This window comes from Anser cygnoides, chromosome 17 (genome assembly GCF_040182565.1).
Source record: "Anser cygnoides isolate HZ-2024a breed goose chromosome 17, Taihu_goose_T2T_genome, whole genome shotgun sequence".
Taxonomy (NCBI): domain Eukaryota; kingdom Metazoa; phylum Chordata; class Aves; order Anseriformes; family Anatidae; genus Anser; species Anser cygnoides.
Window position 1 is genome coordinate 6629339 of NC_089889.1, and position 18961 is coordinate 6648299.

General features: G+C 46.9%; 1 protein-coding gene across 3 annotated transcripts in view; it reads left to right on the plus strand.

Annotated features, from left to right (window-relative positions):
* The window catches only part of ULK1 (unc-51 like autophagy activating kinase 1), a 79410-nt gene extending 60939 nt beyond the window's left edge, over positions 1-18471 (plus strand). For 2 of the 3 annotated variants that reach the window (XM_048063807.2, XM_048063806.2), the window contains exons 17-28: positions 726-877; positions 1690-1773; positions 1947-2209; positions 2862-3046; positions 3871-3986; positions 4573-4716; positions 7251-7438; positions 10192-10370; positions 10494-10612; positions 12834-12991; positions 13208-13343; positions 15293-18471. In XM_048063807.2, coding sequence (XP_047919764.1) covers positions 726-877; positions 1690-1773; positions 1947-2209; positions 2862-3046; positions 3871-3986; positions 4573-4716; positions 7251-7438; positions 10192-10370; positions 10494-10612; positions 12834-12991; positions 13208-13343; positions 15293-15348 — 1780 coding nt within the window. In that variant the 3' untranslated portion in view covers positions 15349-18471. The remainder of the gene's footprint in view (positions 1-725; positions 878-1689; positions 1774-1946; positions 2210-2861; positions 3047-3870; positions 3987-4572; positions 4717-7250; positions 7439-10191; positions 10371-10493; positions 10613-12833; positions 12992-13207; positions 13344-15292) is intronic. The other variant, XM_048063808.2, reaches the window with a different exon arrangement.
* Positions 18472-18961: the final 490 nt, after the last annotated feature.

The following is an 18961-nucleotide window of genomic DNA, read 5'->3' on the forward strand; positions in this document are numbered from 1 at the left end:
GCCTGTACAAACTAATTTTAGTTCTCTAAGGTGAGGTTTCACGAGGAGTTAGGGGAGTTTGGAGCCCAGGCAATTCTGACCATTCCACCTCAAAGAGAAATTCCTCTGGGTAGTACTCAGCTGTTTCAGATCTGACAGCCACGCACTGCTCTGTTTCACTTTGTAGCCTCTCCTGAGTTGAGTCAAAGCCCTGTTACAGAGCAGTTCCTTTGGCACAGCATAACTCCCTGTAGCACGACGTGCACTCACAGAGCCTTCTAACTTAAAGGCTGCTCCGACAGAGGAGTGCGTGGCTCAGCACAGGAGGGACACTTGAATGAAACCCTCTCAGTGCAGTCTGAAGACACTACCTCCAATAAACACCCTGGACACAGCAAAATAGGAAATTGTCTTGTTTAGGACTGATGTAGATACCTACAAGTGTCTAAAAGTGACTTTTTAAAAGGTGACAGGCTTCCCTGCTTACAGCTGAGCTAATCTAGCTCGTTCTTTTCGTACTTTTGCAAAATTTTATTTGGATTGGAACTCTTGAGAACAAGGATTATCATCTTAATCTGTATTTATGTACTCCTAGTACAGTCAAGTTTTGATCTAAGATCAACAGCCGTGAAGCTCCACTTCTGTGGGGGTAGCTGGGTGTGTTTGAGTATCAGGTGTTAATATTTTCCTTACTCTTCTTTACTGGCAACTGAAGTGATGTGCATGTTGCTGTTCTTTCCTATAAGGTCTGGTACGGTCCGGAGATCTAGCAGTACAAGTCCTCTTGGTTTTCCTAAAACTGGTGCTTCCCCTCCTTATCCTGGAGAGCATGGATCTGTGCCCAGCTCTAGAAAGCTCTCCTTCGGCGGTGCCAAGCCATTTATGCCATCACCGCAAGGTAAGATGTCAACTGGCTTATTGCTGCTCTAATAAAATCACGTCTCTCTCCTGTAAAGAGGAGGTTTTGACCAGCTGTAACTGCTAGGTAATAGGGAATTCAGAACGTTGTGTTCCCCCATGGCTCTTCTCAATAGAATATTTGACAGGTGTTTTGGCTTCAGTAAAATGGAGAGGAAAATACCTATTAGCCTCAGGAGAGGTGAGCTGTGTTTTGGTGTATGTGTGAAACATTTTGCTTTCCTCTCCAGAGGGCTTCTGTAAGTGGAAGGTATTTTTTTTTACCAGTTTGGGTTGAAGTGAGAAAAATATGAGCCAATTGCCAGCAGAATAGAATTCTGACTGGCTCTGGAAGGGCTTGAAACTTCACTGTGTCTACTGAAAAGCAGCTGTCTGAATACTTGATAGCCTGATCCAGACGCTAACAAGCAAATCAAGCGGAAGAGGATAAGAAAAACCCTAGTGTGCAAATGATGCAATTTGCTGCTTCCTGTAAAGGAACAGACTGATGTAACTAGCTATTCTATATCCCTAGTGTCTCCTGTCCTATATTTATTAGTCTCTGCTGATGGGGAAATGGAGAATATTTATATTCTATTCCTCTGAATTAATGTTTGTGCAAAGTCAGACTAAACCTGGCTAAATGAATACCAGCCAGAGCTCTTTTCCTCCTTTTACAGGAGATGTTGATCTTTTCACTATACAGCCAGGGCTGAGAAGATTGGGAGAGATGACTACTACCTTTCTATAAAATAGGAGGTGTTGCCTATGAAAACTTAATGCTGAATAAACTTTGATTTTGTTCCCTTAAAGTTGGAACGATCCCAGAGCAGCCCAGCCAGACTGTTATCCCCTCTTCTGTTGGAGCAGAAGTGAGAAGCCGGATTCCCATGGCTGGTGAGTTGGTCCTCATTTTGCTTATTACTCCTATGGGTAAGGCTGGAGCTGTAGTCTCAGGGCATTCAGGGTTGGGTATGTACATCCTTGGATGTCTTAGCAGTGAATCAGGCTGGTTTTTGCTTTTAGAACCCGAAAATGATATGGTTTGTCACTGTGTTTGGGCTCTCCAGGTGCCTCAGCGCCCGAACACTCTCCTCGAGGGATGGGCTCCCGGCTCCACAGTGCTCCCAACCTGTCAGATTTGCATTCCTGCAGGCAGAAGATAACCAAGCAGCACTCTGATCCTCTAGTTGCTCACTTTGGCCATACCCCAGTCAGCCAGCCTCTGCAGATTCATGGCCTGCAGCACTGCCGGCAGCTCAGATCCTCACCAAAGCTGTCTGAGTTCATGCAGAGAAGCCCATTGCCAACTATCATGGGCTCCCCTACAAAGGTATATCGAGGAGTCTGCTTTTGGGTTTCTCATGGCTTGATTTGCTGGGTTATCTGGGGGTGAAGCGCTGTATGCTCAGATATCTCTGACCTGGATTTATCACCACTTGTTCCCTTTTCTTCAAGGGCTGTTTAGCGATCTGTGTGAAATGTGGCAGTGTCCTAGTTCTTAGTGGACAGATCTCACTTGGCAACAGCATTCACCATCTGAGCAGAGTCTGGGGTTTTAAACAGGCAATGAAAAGGAGCTGCCCAGATTAGGACAGAAGCGCATTAGTGCGCTGTGGTGTCAGGGTTGATTTGTACATCACAGCTTGTGACACAAGCGTGCGTCCAGTAGGAATCCCCAGCGGAGACAGCAGGCGGTTAAGTGGGTGAAAGCCCCACTGCCTGATGTGAAGCTGGCACTGCGACAGCATTTCTCTGTGCTTAGGTTAGGCTACTACAAATTTTCAGCAGAGCTTGTTGTCCTTTCATTTTAGTCTTTCTGGGATAGGAGACAAGTAGCTGTGTGGGCTGGAATTTCCCCTTCTTTTTCTCCTATTTCAGGCTTGTTTTTAAGTGTACAATTTAATTCTGATAAACAAATGAGGGGTGAGGGGAACCTTCATCCTTCATTTTAACGACCGATCTTTATTTTCTCTTTTTCCTAGGCTGTGTCCCCTTTTGAGTTTCCCAAAACCCCAAGTTCCCAGAACCTCCTCACCCTCTTGGCCCATCAGGGGGTCATGATGACTCCAACACGGAACAAGACCCTGCCAGATCTGAAGGAGATGGGACATTTCCACTGCCAGCAGACTGGCTTTGGATTGAGGCCTGTGGAAGAGATCAAGGGCAGGTGAGCTGTGGTCTGCTTTATATAGTGGTGCTTCATTCCCTAACACGAGTGGGGCAAATTTCAAAGCCCAGCTACAACTTCAATTATAATGGGTCTGCGAGCATTCTGCAGTCATCTCCTAGCACCCTTGGGTTGCAGGCAGATGTTATGCAGATTTTTTAAAGTCTTCCTCTACAGAAGCAGGCTGTGGCCTAGATTTTGTAAAATGAAAGATTGCCTACAGATTCACACTGTTTAGTGCCCTGGGTTTCATCAAGTGTGGAGGATCAAGGATTTGGTTACTAGACCAGACTCCCTGCAATTATTCAAATGTGTGCTTTGCTCTTTTTGGATCCTGTGCCTGTCGTGAGGGAGAGGTGTTCCTTGTCTATCAAACTGTAGGCACAGGTCTTCAAAGATCTGTTTGAAAGCCAGGTACTGACATGAATGTTGCAGGATACAAAGTTGCTCAGGTGTTAGTGTTAAACCTTTCTTATCTGCTTCTCTGCTGATAGCAACTTTCTCCAGTGATCTGGAAGAGTTCTCTAGTATTAATTTCTGTATCTTCCATCAAAGAAAAATTGTTTTACAGCAATTCTGTACTCAGTTCTTTCATTACTGCAGTTAGTCAAAGTAGTCATAAGCTTTCTGCAAGTAGCAGGAGGTGCTTCAGATGCTCTGCTAAAAGAGGAATAGGGCCAGTGGGTATTTCAGTTTTGGACTCTGCTGTGTAGTGGTTGCGGACCAGCAATGGCACAAACTGGAGTGGAACTTAGCTGAAACTTTGCACCTGCCCCAAACTTGCTTGGTGATTTTCTGCATCATCTTGTGTGTTCTCTTTTTAGATCTCTGAGCACAGGCAGGCTCACTGACCTGCTTCTCAAGGCAGCCTTTGGGGCGCAGATCTCAGAAGCTGGCAGCAATGACAGCCTGAACAACGAGAAGCCAATGGAAATTGCAGGTAGGTGGAAAGGCCAGGCAGATCTGGGGGGATGTCCTGGGTTGGGTTGGGTGGGAAGAGTTTGGCTGTGCGCCTCCTACGAAAGGGAGGATTCTTTTCTGATGGCTTTTGACTGCTGTGCGTGAGGAGTGTAATGATGTCTGCTTGTTTTCTTCTGTGAGCGCTCGAAGGTCTGTGGGCTTACACGTGCCGTGTAATTGCTGGCTAGCGGTGTGATTTTGTAGGCAGGCAAGGCTTCCTCTCTTGGCCCCTTCTGAATGAGATATCATGTGGAAGTGGGGACTTCCTGCCAGTCAGTTTGAATATGAATGGCTCTGCAAGGGTGGGTCTTCCTGCGCGTGCAGGTTGGGAAGCGAGGAGGGGAGAACAGCTGCAGCGGTGCGTAACGCTGCCAGGCTCACGTCCTGCGGTCAGTGCCGGCCTGGCCTGGTCGCGTCATCGCAGGATGCCTCTAAAGGGAGTGCTGCCCTGTGCTGGTGACCACGGTGAGAGAGTCTACAGGAACATAAAACCGCTGGGTGAGGCACACCGTGCTCAGAGTAACTTTCCTGTAATGCCAGTCTGCGCCTTTCAACTGTCTCCCCAGCTCCCTCAGGTGCTTACGGAGGGACCCTGCACTCTGGTGCCCGGGCTGGGGGCTCTGCCAGCCCATCCCCAGTGATTTTTACTGTCGGATCCCCTCCCAGTGGAACAACCCCCCCACAGACCACGAGGACCAGGATGTTTTCAGGTAAAGGGCTGATACCTGCCTGTTCCAGTGGGAATGTCTGGGGGCAGAGCAACGTGCTATCTTCCTTGCTGCTGCACACCGGTGGTGGCAGAGGGCTGTTCAAAGCCCAATCCAGAGAGCTCAGCTGGTCTAAATGCCTTTGAGGTTCTTGTGCTGGCTCATGCCAACCCCAGTTATTGCTGGTAACTCTTCACACTGGCACAAGGACTCATGCCTTCTAGGGGTTTCCAGGACTGGAAGAGAGAGGCAAACTGTCCTTTTACATCGTTTCTGTCTGCTTCGGGAATAACGCTGCAGCTGTTCATAGATCCACTGTTGCTGATAGGTCAACAAAGATAAGGAACGTTCTGTATTCTGATGGTTTTCCTCGTGGGCTGCAGATAAGCTATAAAAGGCAAGCATGACCGTCCATGCCCAACAATTTCAATGCACAAATACCGTTACGAAAGGTCTCTATATAAGGGCTCTATATGCTAAAGTACAAGTGGTGTCACTTATGCTGTGAATTGCTTAAGTAGGAAATGGAGAAGTGCACTCCTGGTGGACAGATACGGCTCTTAAGATGCCAGCACTCTGGCCTCAGCAGCCAACAGTTGAGGCTGTGGTAATTGTCCCTGTTGGGACAGTGTGTCTGGGAGCTGGAGCCTATGTTCAGTTTAAGAAAATATTTGGACACTTCTGTTTGCTTTTTTGGCTTGTTTGGGTTCTTGTCCTGGCCGTTCATCATCTGAACATAGTCAACTGTTCTTAATTACTGCAGGGAAGGTTTGGATGTTACTATGAATAAGCTGCTTGACTGGGACTGGGGGGACATATGGCTCAGTTCCTGGGTATGGCTTGGATTCCCATCATAGCTAAACCCACTCAGATCCTTGATTGTCTGGAAAGTTGGGACCATAATCCTTCCTTTGTCTCATAAGCAGGCAGGGACTCTCGTAGGGCAGGGACTCTCACACAAAGTGCCTGACTGCCCTATAGCACAATGGGGCTACTATCCTGGCTAGAGCCTCTAGCTACCACTGAAACGCTATGAATAGAGAATTCAGACTTCCTGTATTGCTTTTGCAGGGATAATAACATTTGGGAAGCAGATCCAAGTGCTGCTTTTTTAGTGGGTTGATGGTTGGATACTTGAGGGTCTGCTGAGTAGCGAAGAGTTCAGATGGAATGCCTGGTAAAGGAGGCTGTTAAATAGTGAGCCCACAACACATGCACAGCGTTGGGTGAAGGCCGTCAAAGCAATGCTGCTTGACAAGCTTTATTCTGTCTGTGTAGTAACTCCTTATGTTAGAGTTAATGCACAAAATGGTGAAAAAGGGAGCTTTGCAAGCTGGAACTCTACACCCCAAGTGCTTAGACAATCTGTGAGTAGGATCATTTGACAGATACAAAGGCAGAGCCTTTTCGGGAGTTGTCATAACAATTTCTGCAAGCAGCGTCTCAGAATTACAGGGCATCCAGAATGTGGTATTGTTGGTCTTTTTCTCTATCTGAAAGATCTGGAAATACTCTGATCGGTTTAATGATCCATTTAGCTTTGAAGCTTGCCAGCTGGGAGAGATCTCCAGGAGAGGAGGCTGTGCGTCTCTGTAGATTAGTTGTTCAAATGTGCATTATATTGCTAAACCTTCTGAAGTCAGGGTAGGGCAGCAAATGAAATTCATGGGTAGAAGAGAACTATCTCCATCCAGAGGATCAGTGATGGTGGAGAATTAGCAGAGCAGCATAGCTGGTATTAGCATCCCCCTGACAGACAGAATATACCCCTCTGCAGCAGCGTGTCAGGGGATACGAAGCCTTCTGGAATTATTATCGATACCCTGAGACAGAAACTCCTTTTGAAGTGTGTATCTTTTATATGCAATATACTCTTGAGGTGGATTCAGTGGCCAAGAAAGGGAAAAGATGATGGTGAGGGAATTGTTTGGTGAACACAGTTCTTACTCCTGAATCCTGAGGTTAGGGTCTTGACTTAGCTGAAGTCACTCTGTCCAACCTCCTGTTTGTAAGGAGAGGAAGGCAGATGCACAGGGCATATAACAGAAAGCTTTCCTGCTTTGCATGCAAGTGGCTGATGTTTTAAAACCATGATGAAAACCTCACTTACCAGAGGTGCTTACTCGGTGATGGTGTTAAAACTAAGGCATCAAGGTTCAAACCATGCTGATCCATGATAAGGAAGCTGATTATGGTGGTGTATGATAAAATGCAGCCCAAGATATTGTGGCAGGATTCAGAAAGGGTTGGGGACAGGGAGGGAAGGTGCTTCAGGAATTGTCCCCAGAAATGACAGGCAATCTGGAAGGTGCATTAAATTTGCTTGTGTTTGTAAGCTGTCTAGCTGAGTCACTGAGGAGCTTGCATGTGGAGTGGTTATTCTGCATCAAGAGTCCTTGTGTCTTTTCTAGAGTGCCTGTTGCTGGCTCTCATAAGAGCCTGGATCCTACAGTTACAATTATCCCCTGTGCTGGTCGAGGAATACCCGGCCTAATATTAACATCTCAAGTAATTCCTTTGCCTATTTTTCTTCCCAGTGGGGTCTTCCAGCTCTCTCAGTTCTGGAGGCTCGTTCACCGGCAGGCACTTGGCAGTAGGAACCGGTGGGGATGCTGTGGAAGGCCCTTCGAGTCTCCGCTACGCTTTTGCTGATCCAATCACCGCTAACCTGGAAAGTGCCGTTACGTTTGAGGCACCAGAGCTGCCTGAAGAGACCCTCATGGAGGTGGGTATATCCCCCCAGGGACTTGCTGGGGGCAAAAGATAGGGGAGAATAAAGGGAAAGCAAATCCAGAAGGCCAGTGTCTGGTTCATCCAGAGGCTCATGTTTGCATCCAAGGCGGTTGCTTCCAAAGGTGGTGTGAGCTGGCTTCAAGAGAGGTAGGCAACACAGTGCTCAGGAAGCCCAGGATGTATTTAGGAAAGTGGTTTTTGAGCCTGTTATCAAGCCGTGTAGTCCTTGGGACTGCCCATGAATAGGATTAAAATTTACCATTTCAAAAGCTGAATTTGCAGGTTGGAAACATCAATTATCTGGTGTGTTCTGCACGAACAGTTTCTAAATAAAATGTGGTTACTTCAGGCCTTCTCCCTTTTAGAAGGCTCAGCACTAGAATAGCTGACTTGAGAGAATGAGTAGCGCGGTGTATCAAATGACTGCCTGCTGCATGCACTTAGGGAGTCAGTCAGCGATACAGCCTCTGCCCAAAGAGTCTGAAAAAAAGTAAACCTGACACGTTTACTGGTGGGGGGGCAGGGGACATGACATGCTCTGCACCAGAACAGCTGAACCAGATTGTCAAGCTGTAAGGCTGCCAGGCTCCCCCTCTGCGGGCTGAAGACCAGCTGAAGCAAAGCAAATGCTTTTGTAGCTGAGATATATTTGAAATGTAGGTCAGGCTGCCCATTTGCAGTAGAGGTGGGAGACAGAATCAGCGATGGATTCAACTCTATTCATGGTACGGCGTTGGGCTGCCTAGGGCTGGGAAAGGCTCTTCGTATCTGGATTTTGCTGGTGTTGCTAAAACCCCTTAGATACCTACAAAGATCTGCATACATCATTTTAAGGATGTGGATTTGCTTTTCTGCTCCAGATTTTATTTAGCTTTGTTGTTGTTGTTGTTAATTATGCATTGACTTGCATTGACTTGCTTTATTACCTGCAGAGCCCCAGTGCTAGGATTGATTGATATGCGTTGATCTATCACAATAGTAGTGAATTTAACTGAGCATTCCTGTCTTTGAGGTCCCAGAAGTATGGGGCCCTGCCAGCTGCCATCGCTTTTCAGGGTCTGAAGAGAAATGTGCTTAAAAAGTTATCAGCTTGATCTTAATCCCATTCAGTTCAGCTTCTCGTGTCTGTAAGGAGTCATCTGAGTTTGCTCATAATTTCTGCTGAGCACAATAATTGATCCACATGTCACAAAACCTTTCTGGCACCAAACCTTTTTGGCATATTTGGAGACTCCTTTGTGCTCTGTGGAGTTGGCCAGAATACAAACCTGGCAGATCTTCTGATTTCTGATGCTTTCAGGGCGTTGAAATCTTGCAATTAAAGCACCCCTATTTATCCTGAGCGGAGCTGCCGTGTTCAGATAGGTGGTAGTTCTTCAGTCTTTTGGAAAAGTTTCTTTAGGTGCAGACAAGGCAAACTGAATGCTAAATTTCAGTCTGTTTTGCAGTGCTTTGGAAACACAATAGAGATGGCTATGGAAGGAAAGACTCTTGTGATGCCTAATAAGGCCAGAAACACAAGCGTAATAAATAAGGCCAGCTGTATTTGCAGAGAGGAAGGACTGCGTTAGTTAGAGATGCAAGGCTGAGACTTGCAGGATCTCAGCATGTTCCTGCTTTGCCACAAGCTTCTTGTATGACTTGGCAATTACTTAATCTCCGAGTTCCTCCTTTGCTTTTAAAGAAAATAGAGGAAGACTGAGACTTCCTTACCTTACTGGACTGTCCAGGTAGCAAGATAGTAGAGGAGGGATTAATATTTCAGATAGTCAAAGCTCCTTTAGCACCTAAGTGCCTGAGCTGGTGAATGAAAAACAAAAGCATGCAGAATTTGAGCATGTGCTTTTTTATTTGTTTGTTTTCCCCTCAAATTCATGTAGAAAACATCCTTACCAAGCCCCTTTAAGAGAACCGATCCACTAAATGTTTGAAGGTCAGGCAGGTTAGCTGCATTTCTGCAGAGGGTGCAAACAATGGAATTGCATCTGATCCAGGCAGCAATCCTTTTTGTAGGAGCCACAACTATGCAGTTTTCCCACAAATACTAACTTCCCCAAAATGCTTCAATGATTTAAGCAATAGAGATTCCCAGAAACAGGATAATACCCTTTGGTCTGTAATAGCAGAGGAAAAACTGCTTTGAAATGAACATAGCGATTTGAGTGCGAGTCTCTCCCCTCACTAACTGGGCAGGGGCTGCAGCTGAAAGGCTGTCCTTGCTGTCCCTGCAGAGGACCTCACCCAGGGCTCCTGCACTGGGCTGGGAGCACGCGGAGACCCAGCTACGTGAGGGCTGGGGTTGCAAGCGGTTGTCGCTCATGAAATCCACACTTGCTTCCAGCTTTGTACCAGCATGGCAGTGGTGCGGACCAGGGCCGAGCAGTTGTGCCGATGGTCTCGTCCCCTTCCTGGACGACTTTTGATACAGTCCCAAGTTGCTGGGAACACTCCTTAAGAAGGGAGCGTGTAGTTTTGGAGCAAGTCACACCAGCTTTTCCAGGGACTGGGCTGGGAATTTCTGGCCTGAGGCTGTCGCTGCCTTTAATGTGGAGGCGGAACTGGTGGGGCGTGTGGGCTCAGCGCTGAGTTTGGCTGTCCCTGCCCAAAGAAGAGGTGTGGGGGGGTTTCAGGCCCAGGTGTTATTTCTTTAAGCTGGGATGAGCCACGGGCACAGCTCTAGGTAAGCAGCCTTCCCTGCATGCCAGCTTTCCCTCTGTAACCCCACCTTGACATTTCCTTCAACAGCAAGAGCACACCGACATCCTGCGCAGCCTCCGCTTCACACTGGCCTTCGTCCACTACGTGATGGAGATCGCTGCCCTGAAAGGCAGCTCCAGCGAGATGAGCACTTCGGTGGCGTCTGAATACCAGCTGCAGGAGAGCGTGGTGGCTGACCAGATCAGCCTTCTCAGCCGGGAGTGGAGGTAAGGACCGGGCAGAGAGCCCCCCACGTCACTCCCTGCCACCCCGACGTGTCGCTCTGTGCCTTTGGGACACGTAGTGCCGCCCCGCTGATGGGTTTGTGTTACAACGTGCTTTCTTTGCAGCTATGCAGAGCAGCTGGTGCTGTACCTGAAAGTCGCAGAGCTGCTGTCCTCGGGCCTGCAGACAGCCATAGAGCAGATCAAAGCTGGCAAGCTGTGCCTGTCCTCCACCGTCAAGCAAGGTAAGGGGCCTTGGCACATGGTACAAAGGCCTGGGATGGAAGAATGGGAGGTGTTACAAAGGCAGGGAGGATGTTGAGTGAGCGTGAACCCCCAGCTGTGCATCTCATTGTGCCCTTGCATGGCCGGGCCTTCCTTTCGGGGTATTGTTCATTCCTACTGAGAGGAATCTTTCTCTCAGTGCTTAGTTCACGTCTCAAACTCCTTCCCCCTCATGCCTGTGTGAGAATCTTCAGTGCTAATTAGTGAGAGGGGAATTCATCTTATCTGATTCCTTGTACCTCTCTATCTCAGGTGTTTATTTGTACTCCACGCAAGTCCAACTTAATTACACAGTGCCTGGCCTAGTAAGTGCTTACTTGGCAAATTGAGACGTGTCTTGGCAATGATGGTTTTCAGGTGAAACAAAAACACAGGAAGTAAAACTCTGGTAATGCAGGAGTCACTGATTTGCTAGTCTCACAGCCTTACATTTGCATCTGACTGGCTGGCTTGTGATGTGAGCTGGCTGTGATTCAGTGATTAGAAAAAACAATTTTAACACTACAATGGCATTATTACTGAGGCAGCTTTTTGAAACACTTGAAGTACTTGACCCCTCAGCCCCCTTCCCCAGGGGTTTAGTCTTTGAAAGTACCCATGCTGACTTGGGGTGGGGCCGCAAAAAGTAGAAGTTAGGCACAGTGAGCACACACGTGTTATAGGGGGCAATATGGAGTAAAAAGTACAGATTTAGCTACGCATCTTCCACGTGTTCCCCATGGGCTAACATAACCCAAATAAATTCTTCCTTTTCCGGGCAAATTGCAACTTGTAGATTCATAGCATAACTCTTCCCTCAGTGTGTGGGAACTGGATAAGGCTGTCTTTTCTTATTTCTGTCCCCACAAAGTACTGCTCCCTTGAGATTTTCTAGGGCACAGTGAGGACAAGGGGGCTGTCAAGGCACTTGTGTAACTTCTTCACATGTGTATGGAAAAAAAAGGTGGAAGTGCGACAAGACACTGCCCCGGAGTGTCCTTGGGCAGTGTGTGCCAAGCAGGGTCCTCAACTTGCAGCCATGATCTTTTTCCTGGTAATTTGGGCCCAGCCCAGAGCTCTGACTGAACTCCCCAGAGGAGGATGTTGCTTTATTTGCATATGTTTTTTGTTGTTGTTGGGTGTTGGTTTGTTTGATGTGTTTGTTTGTTTTTGAGTAGTCTTGGCTCTCTTCTCCTGGAGTTTTTCATTTTGCCCTTCTGATGTCACCCACGAGCTTTGGGGTTCCAACTCGCTTTCAAATTTCTTCTGAACCAGGGTGATCTGATAGTCTGACCCTGACAGGGTTAAGGTTTTGTGCCTCAGTCCTTTGGAGTTTCAACTGCCTTTGTTCATGGAGGCAGTCTCTTTTCTGGCTTTCTGCTCTCTTATCTCTACGTAGGAAGGCTATATTTAGTCACAGGGCCTGGCTGTCAGTGAAGTTGCCTCTCTGCATAGTACCCGAGATAGGTTTGTTCATGGTACGGGTTCCTTTCCCTCCCCCAGAAGCAAGTTGTGCAGTGGGGGGGATTTCAAACACGCACGTACTGGTTAATACTCATCAGATGCTTTGTGCCAGGTACATTGTGTGGGTCGTGCCAGACAGCTAGTGAGACTCAAGCTCACGGCTTCGCTTGCTGTTTTGGGTTATTTAATCTCTTAGATCATATTTAACTCCTGGTTCTCTGTCACAACCTTCCTGTCCTAGCTGCCACGGTGCAGGAAAGGAGGTGACCTTTCATTCTGGGACAGCATTGTCCCAGGAGAGAGATTCCTTTGCTCAGCACTGCTCAGCCACACTGAGCTCCAACAGCTACCACATACAAGTCACGTACTTCTTCACAGCACGTCATCACCCGTCAAGTAACAGAAGCTTTGTATCTGGCATGTCTGCTGCTTCTGGTGAGGCGTGAGACATCTTGCACCGCGCAAACTGCTCTGTACCTTGTGGCAGCTGAAGGAAACAAAAAATAGGCCTGGCCTCAGGTGAAATAGATGTGTAGGTGTTGCAACGTGCAGGCTTGTAACTGGTGAAGGTGACAAAGGAAAGGAAAAAGACCCTGTGTTGGTGCAGCAAGTACTTACATTTGGCCTTAATATAACCTGATTGTCTTGAAGTTACTCATTTGGGGTCCTGTGCACGGAGACTGGGAGACACAGGGAGAACTAGAAGAATGTCCAATGCATTTCTTTCCTTTATTCTAGTTGTGAAGAAGCTGAATGAGCTTTATAAATCCAGTGTATCATCCTGCCACTGCCTCAACATGAGACTGCAGAGGTTCTTCTTAGACAAACAGAAACTCATGGATCGGATCAACAGCATCACAGCAGAGAAGCTCATCTTCAGCTACGCCGTGCAAATGGTAATAACCGCACCGTGCCTGGGAACAGGGCTAGCACAGAGCAGGTGTCAAGCATTGGCAGTTCCTGCTGGTGGCCTTAGCAGGTGGTTTCATTCATGATGCTGTGTGCAATCTTTGGGGGTTGGATGGTGGAGGTGTTCACACGGCTAAGGGGCCGTGCTGGGAAAGCTGGGTTTGGCCTGGGAGTAACCTTTTGCACGGGGTTGTTGCCTGCAGGTGCAGTCTGCAGCCCTGGATGAGATGTTCCACCACAGAGAGGACTGCGCACAGAGGTACCACAAGGCTCTGCTGCTGATGGAAGGGCTCCTGAACATCATCACTGAACAGGGGGACATAGAAAACATCAGTAAATGTGAGTGTTCGGTGGCTTTTTTTCCCCTCATTAGGTCACGCTGTGTTTTTATAGCTGCATGGATCGGGAACATTCAGTATCCATCATCCCGCTTTCCTTTGGCTACATCTTGGTGGACATAGCACAGATCTCGACTTGTTACAGCTCCTAGCAGCCCGGCCTCCTATTTTCCCAGGGAGAAAACGTTAGAAATGCAGGTCCCTGTTCTGAGCCATATTTTGAGAGCCGCACTGCAGAGCAATTGCCAGGGCTTTGTTGGAGTTTTTGATGTGTGAAAGAACTTGCTGAAGGAAGTGGCTTGGCAGTAGCAACGACAAGGGTTTGGTTTCCAACCGGAACCATCCATCTGATTGCACAGCACACATGGGATCGTGAAACTGCAGTGGCTGTCAGGCAGAGGTGGCTGATCAGCACAGCACGGGCTCACGGGCTTCCAACCCTTCTAAAACGGGACTGCTCGCCCGTCTGGGTTCCCCAGGACAGGCCAAGAAGGCAGCAAACAAGTATTTTTCTCATTAGGAAGTGACTAATGTGCAGTAGCAGTGAAAGCTGAGCTTTTACCTGCTTGTTATCGTTCGGCTTCCCTTCCCAGAGACAGACGGATCCCTCTGTTCGCTGCTCTTTGCTGTCACCTCTCTTGTACCCTCCCTTTGCTGCGTGTCTGAGGGGGGGGTTGTACTCTACTGCTGCAGGCTCCACAACTGATGCATGCAGCGCGGAAACGACTGACCTCACTTGCTCAGAGTTGAACTTTCCCTGCCCTTCTGGCTGGGGTTTAATCACCTTTGTTATCCCTCTGTACGGGAGGGAGGCAGAGGGGATGGGGGACAGCCTTTGTCCATTAGAGCAGCTTGACTTGGCCTCAGCTCCGCTCCATCACAGCTAAACCAGCCCATCAGCGGCAGTCCAGCGCCGCGTCAGTGCAGCTGAAGGGAGCAGAAGCAGCTGGCAAACCGTGCCTCTCCCCCTCTGCTGGCTAGCGAGTGCATTTCTTGGGCCAGCATCCAAAGTGCTGCCAGACTGCTCTAGTCGTCCGTGTGGACAGAGCTCTTGGATAGGTAATGAGAGAAGAGATTTCTGGCTCACAGGCAATCAGTCAGTTAATTATCACTAACTTTAACAGCTGACATGAGGCTCGCTGAAGGAGAGCAAAAGGAGATTAGCAGGTGGCATGCGGTACTGCAGGGCTAAGTGAATAGGGAATACCAAGTAGTTTCTATTGTACTGTTTCTTAACAAACCGAAATCACGGCTTTTGTCCAGAGATACAGTTAATGCGTCTAATGGATTTCTTTTCCCAGCCGATATCCTGGTATTCCCTGTTTTACCCTATGTTCCAGCTTCCTGATTGAGTTGTTCTCTGGTAGGCTGCAGATGCGCACATTTCATTGTAGATCTTAGGTACTTGATTACTTTTTTCAGAAAAGTGATGAATGTAGAAATACAGCAAACGTTTAGCTTTTGACAGGGTCTCGGGCTCAGACGGTGAGGATCTGGCCCTGACTGTGCTGGGCTGTGCATGCTCCGTCTCTCAGTTGTAAGCCATGAAAAATGGCACAGGAGACCGTGAGTTATCTTGACTGCTGACAAAAGCCTCTCCACTAAATAAAAATGAATAAATTGTTTACAGCGGATGGTGGTCCTTTAGAACATCATGATAACTGTGTTAGAACTGCTGCCTCACTGCTTTCAGTCCGGGATCTCTAATCGTTCAGCTCTTTGGCCTGTTTCTTCCCAGCAAGATCGTTGTGGCTAGGTCCTCATCTAGCCTAAATCGGTACGTGGTAGTGATTCCAGAAGGGTTGCTTAGGCTTGCTGAAATTCTCTTGTGTTTTGGTTTTTGTTTGCTTGTTTGTTTTCCAAATCTCCAGCACGTTTTGGTGGTCTTTATACTGCCAGGAAAGTGAGAAGCTGATTTGTTGTGTTTTTTTTTTTTTTTTTCTCTCCCAGGTAAACTCTGCATCGAGCGCAGGCTGTCAGCTCTGCTGTCGGGGTTCTGCGCCTGATTTTAGTAGTGTTCTTCTCCACACACCTCATCCCAGCTGATCACTTTGTTTCCGACGGCCTGCTGCTGTGGCAGGAATCAATTTTGGCAGTAGGAGACCTGGAGGATGAACTGCTCGATGTCCTGTATTTTGACATTTTGGGAAGTTGTTCCACAGACTTAAGTTCTTCTGTGGGGAGGTGTGACTGCAGCAAGCACAAATACTTCCCTGCCCAGAGGCTGGGCGAAGACGTAGCTGATGTGGAAAGGTTTCCCTCACTGGCAGCAGGGATGAAGGATAGAAGTCTGCTTCTTCCCAGCACTTTGAAGGATAAAGACTGCTGCCTGTCCTCTTGCTTAAGAACAGGGTATTCCGTGCTGTCTCCATTGCAGGCAATGGATGTGCTGAAACTGCTGGCTTCAGTTCATGCTGGAGGATGTCGTTCAGAAATCAAGGCCAGTTTGTGTACTTTCCCCTACCCCAGCTGATAGCCAGGCACCTTCAAGCTTCCTGGCAACCCAAGGCCCCCTGCCTTTTTCTCCTTTGTCCTTTCTCATACTCATTTCTGCCTTGGAGTGCTTGCTGAATGGCCGAGAGGAGGGAATCTGCTCTACTTTGCCTGAGCGTTGCTGAAGTAGCAGCCACCTTCTACAGACTTACTGAGCAAGGCTGAGAGCGTGCTGCCACTGGGCAAGTCTGCACCTCCCATGGCTGTCGCGTGGACTGCCTGTGTTTGCGGACGGGCAAACGACACAGGGAAAGAGACTCTGCCTGGAAAACAGGAAGATGACGGAAAACGCAATGTTCCTGTATTTCTAAGAAGCCAAAATGAATCCGTTCCTCCCTTGGTCCCTGTGCTCACTGGGATCAGCATTAAAGACTCTTGGCTGTTCGGTTCAGCCTGTCAGTACATATCTACCACGAGGAAGCACTAGCGCTGTCCTGCTTTCAGCTGTTGGCTAGATAAGCCCTTTCCCGTATCCCTCACCCTCCCCTGAAACTGAAAACACTAGCTTTGTGAATCAAAGGAGCACTTTACACACTATGGGAACTTTGAGAAGTTGACTTTGCATCACACAACAACCCAGGAACATCACGACTGTTAGGAATGCTGTTCTTTTTATTCCTTCCCTTGTTTCCTGGTTGTTTTATTGCACTACGTGTGTGCATATATTAATATGTATTCCTAAGGGTGAATATATATTGATATATATGGTTTGTGTGTAACTGTACGTATTTAACTGTACTGTATCTTGTGAGTGTGAGGCGAAAAGCACCGCGGAGTCTGTGCTGTTCCTCCTCCACACCAGGCAAAGCTGACTTGCAGTCTGGCAGTACCAAGGTAGTTTTCTTTTTTTTTTTTTTTTATTTAAATGTTCTTTAAAGGACAGTCAATATAAAGCTCCATGCTTTTTAAGAGCTCAAGAACAGGCGTTAAGATCCTACACACTTACAATTGGAAACGCATTTTTAAAAAAAGTTTTATTTGCTGCTTAAATTTTTTATAAAGAAATCTTGTAGTGTTCGGTTTTATGTTCAGCATTTCTTTTAAGGAGACTCTGTAGCCAAATGAGACTGCGGGTGCGAGTGGCTCGAGTTCTGGTTGAGGCTTCGGATGCTGTGAGCATGTGCGTGAGAGGATAGCTGGCTGCCTTTCTGTCTGTCTGCGTGCGCAAGTGTGTGTCTTAATTTATCAGAGTCATGGCAGTATTTTGTTAGTGCTGGGCAGAAAAGTATCTTTGAAAGCAACTTGAAACCTCAGGCTTTGTTTTTGGGGATTTAATAATAATTTGCACATGGTGGTTAAATCCTCACTGCTTTTTTCTCTCAATATTGGCACATTCAGTGTGATACTTTGCAAGGGTTTCAGGAGCAACTTAATTGGCTTGAGCTGGCATCATCTTTGGCAACATGGATACTTCTGATCGCAGAGCAGAAATGCCAATAAGGAAATTTAAAAATATTTTTGATTGCCCCACCAGGGAAGTTTTAAGCATAGCTTACACAAATGCTTCAGTATTGGGCCTCTGTTACATCGTACATTCACAGCCTGCTGCTTCTGTGGCTGTTTATGCTTTTGCCTGGAGGAAAAAAAGAAAATAACAGCAAAGAAACAACCCCCCAACCTGTGGCCAGGAGCGCTGAAGAGACCCAGACTGCTTAGGAAAGGATTTTACCAGTTCTGCAAAGGGCTATGCCACAGGTGAGTGCACTGGGATGCAGCACGAAAGCACCGAGCCAGGACTGACTCTGCAATACAGACACCTGCTACTCGCCCTGAACCCTCACGGCAATCCCACGAGCGTACGCTGAGAGCTTCCTGCCCAGCAGAAGCGCAGCCCAGGACCCACGTTTGTGCCGCAGGTTTAAGGATCCTTGTACGTGGCAAGCTCAGCACTAACCTTCCAGCTGTACTTAATTACTTGAATGTATCAAAATTGTCCACATTCAATGTACACAAGTATATATTGCTCCAAAATATTGTGGTTTACAGACCTACAACCAATATATATATGTATGTGTTTGTATATATACATACAAGTATGTGTGTGTATGTGTGTGTATGTATATATATGCACACAAACACAAACGTGTATATAAGTTTTCTCTCGATACTTGAAACTTAGCCACTGTGCTTGAATTAAAAAAAAAAAGAAAAAAAAGAAAACACAAAAAAAAAAGAAAAAGGAAAAAGAAAAAAAATCAGGTGATTTATTTTGCCATCACTTTGGTGACTTTATTTTTTATCTAATTGCATGTAGCGTGAAACCAATTTTTTTGGTGAAAAATATTTATTGCTTTGTAGACAATAAGGAATGCAAAATAAAAAAAAAGGCAACAAAAAAAGAAAAAAATACACAAAAAATCCCCAACCGTTGTTGAAGTTGCTAGCATAGTCCACTTGCTATTGTCATGGCTTTGTTACTGTTGCAGCGTTTGTGTGTAGCGTCTTAATAGATTTCAAGAAACCTCAGTCTAATAACATGTATCTTCAGGTTTGTGAGAGCGTATGATGATGTTCTTTATAAGGTAATGCTTGATACTTTGTCAACATTTTTTATTTGTGTTTTGTGTGACTTTTTTTTTTTGGCTTTAAATTGTACAACACCAATTTAAGAAATAAAAAATGTTTTGAAATTGTTAGTGGCCTGTTTTCAGTACTTACTCAGATACTGCACTAGCTGGATTATGTATGGTATTTCATGGGTTTGGTTCTACCAGCCGTGACTTTCAGGTGAAGGAGTGCTGTTACCTTCTTTTCAAAGAGGGTGAAGCTTGGGACAAAGAAGCTATGTTGCCTAAAGCTACAGACAGCCTTTGAAGTTAGGAAAAATGAACCCAATTTCTTGGCTGGGGCTGCAATCGCTGGTTTATCTGTCCTTATCTGGATGTGTTCTCTTGCTGCTACTGACAGAAACTATGAGGAGTTGATAGCAGACCCCTTCCAATCCCATTAGGCTGATGCATGAAGTTTCACCCATGTTCCAGGATTTGCAAGATCAACCCGTTGGAGCTCTTTACCTCTTTGCAGTCCAGCGCTCAGCACATTGCAGAAGGGGTGCCTGAGGCATGGGAAGTGGTTGGGTAATTGTAGCAAGGAATACCATAAAGAAGCCCAAGGAGACTTCAGATG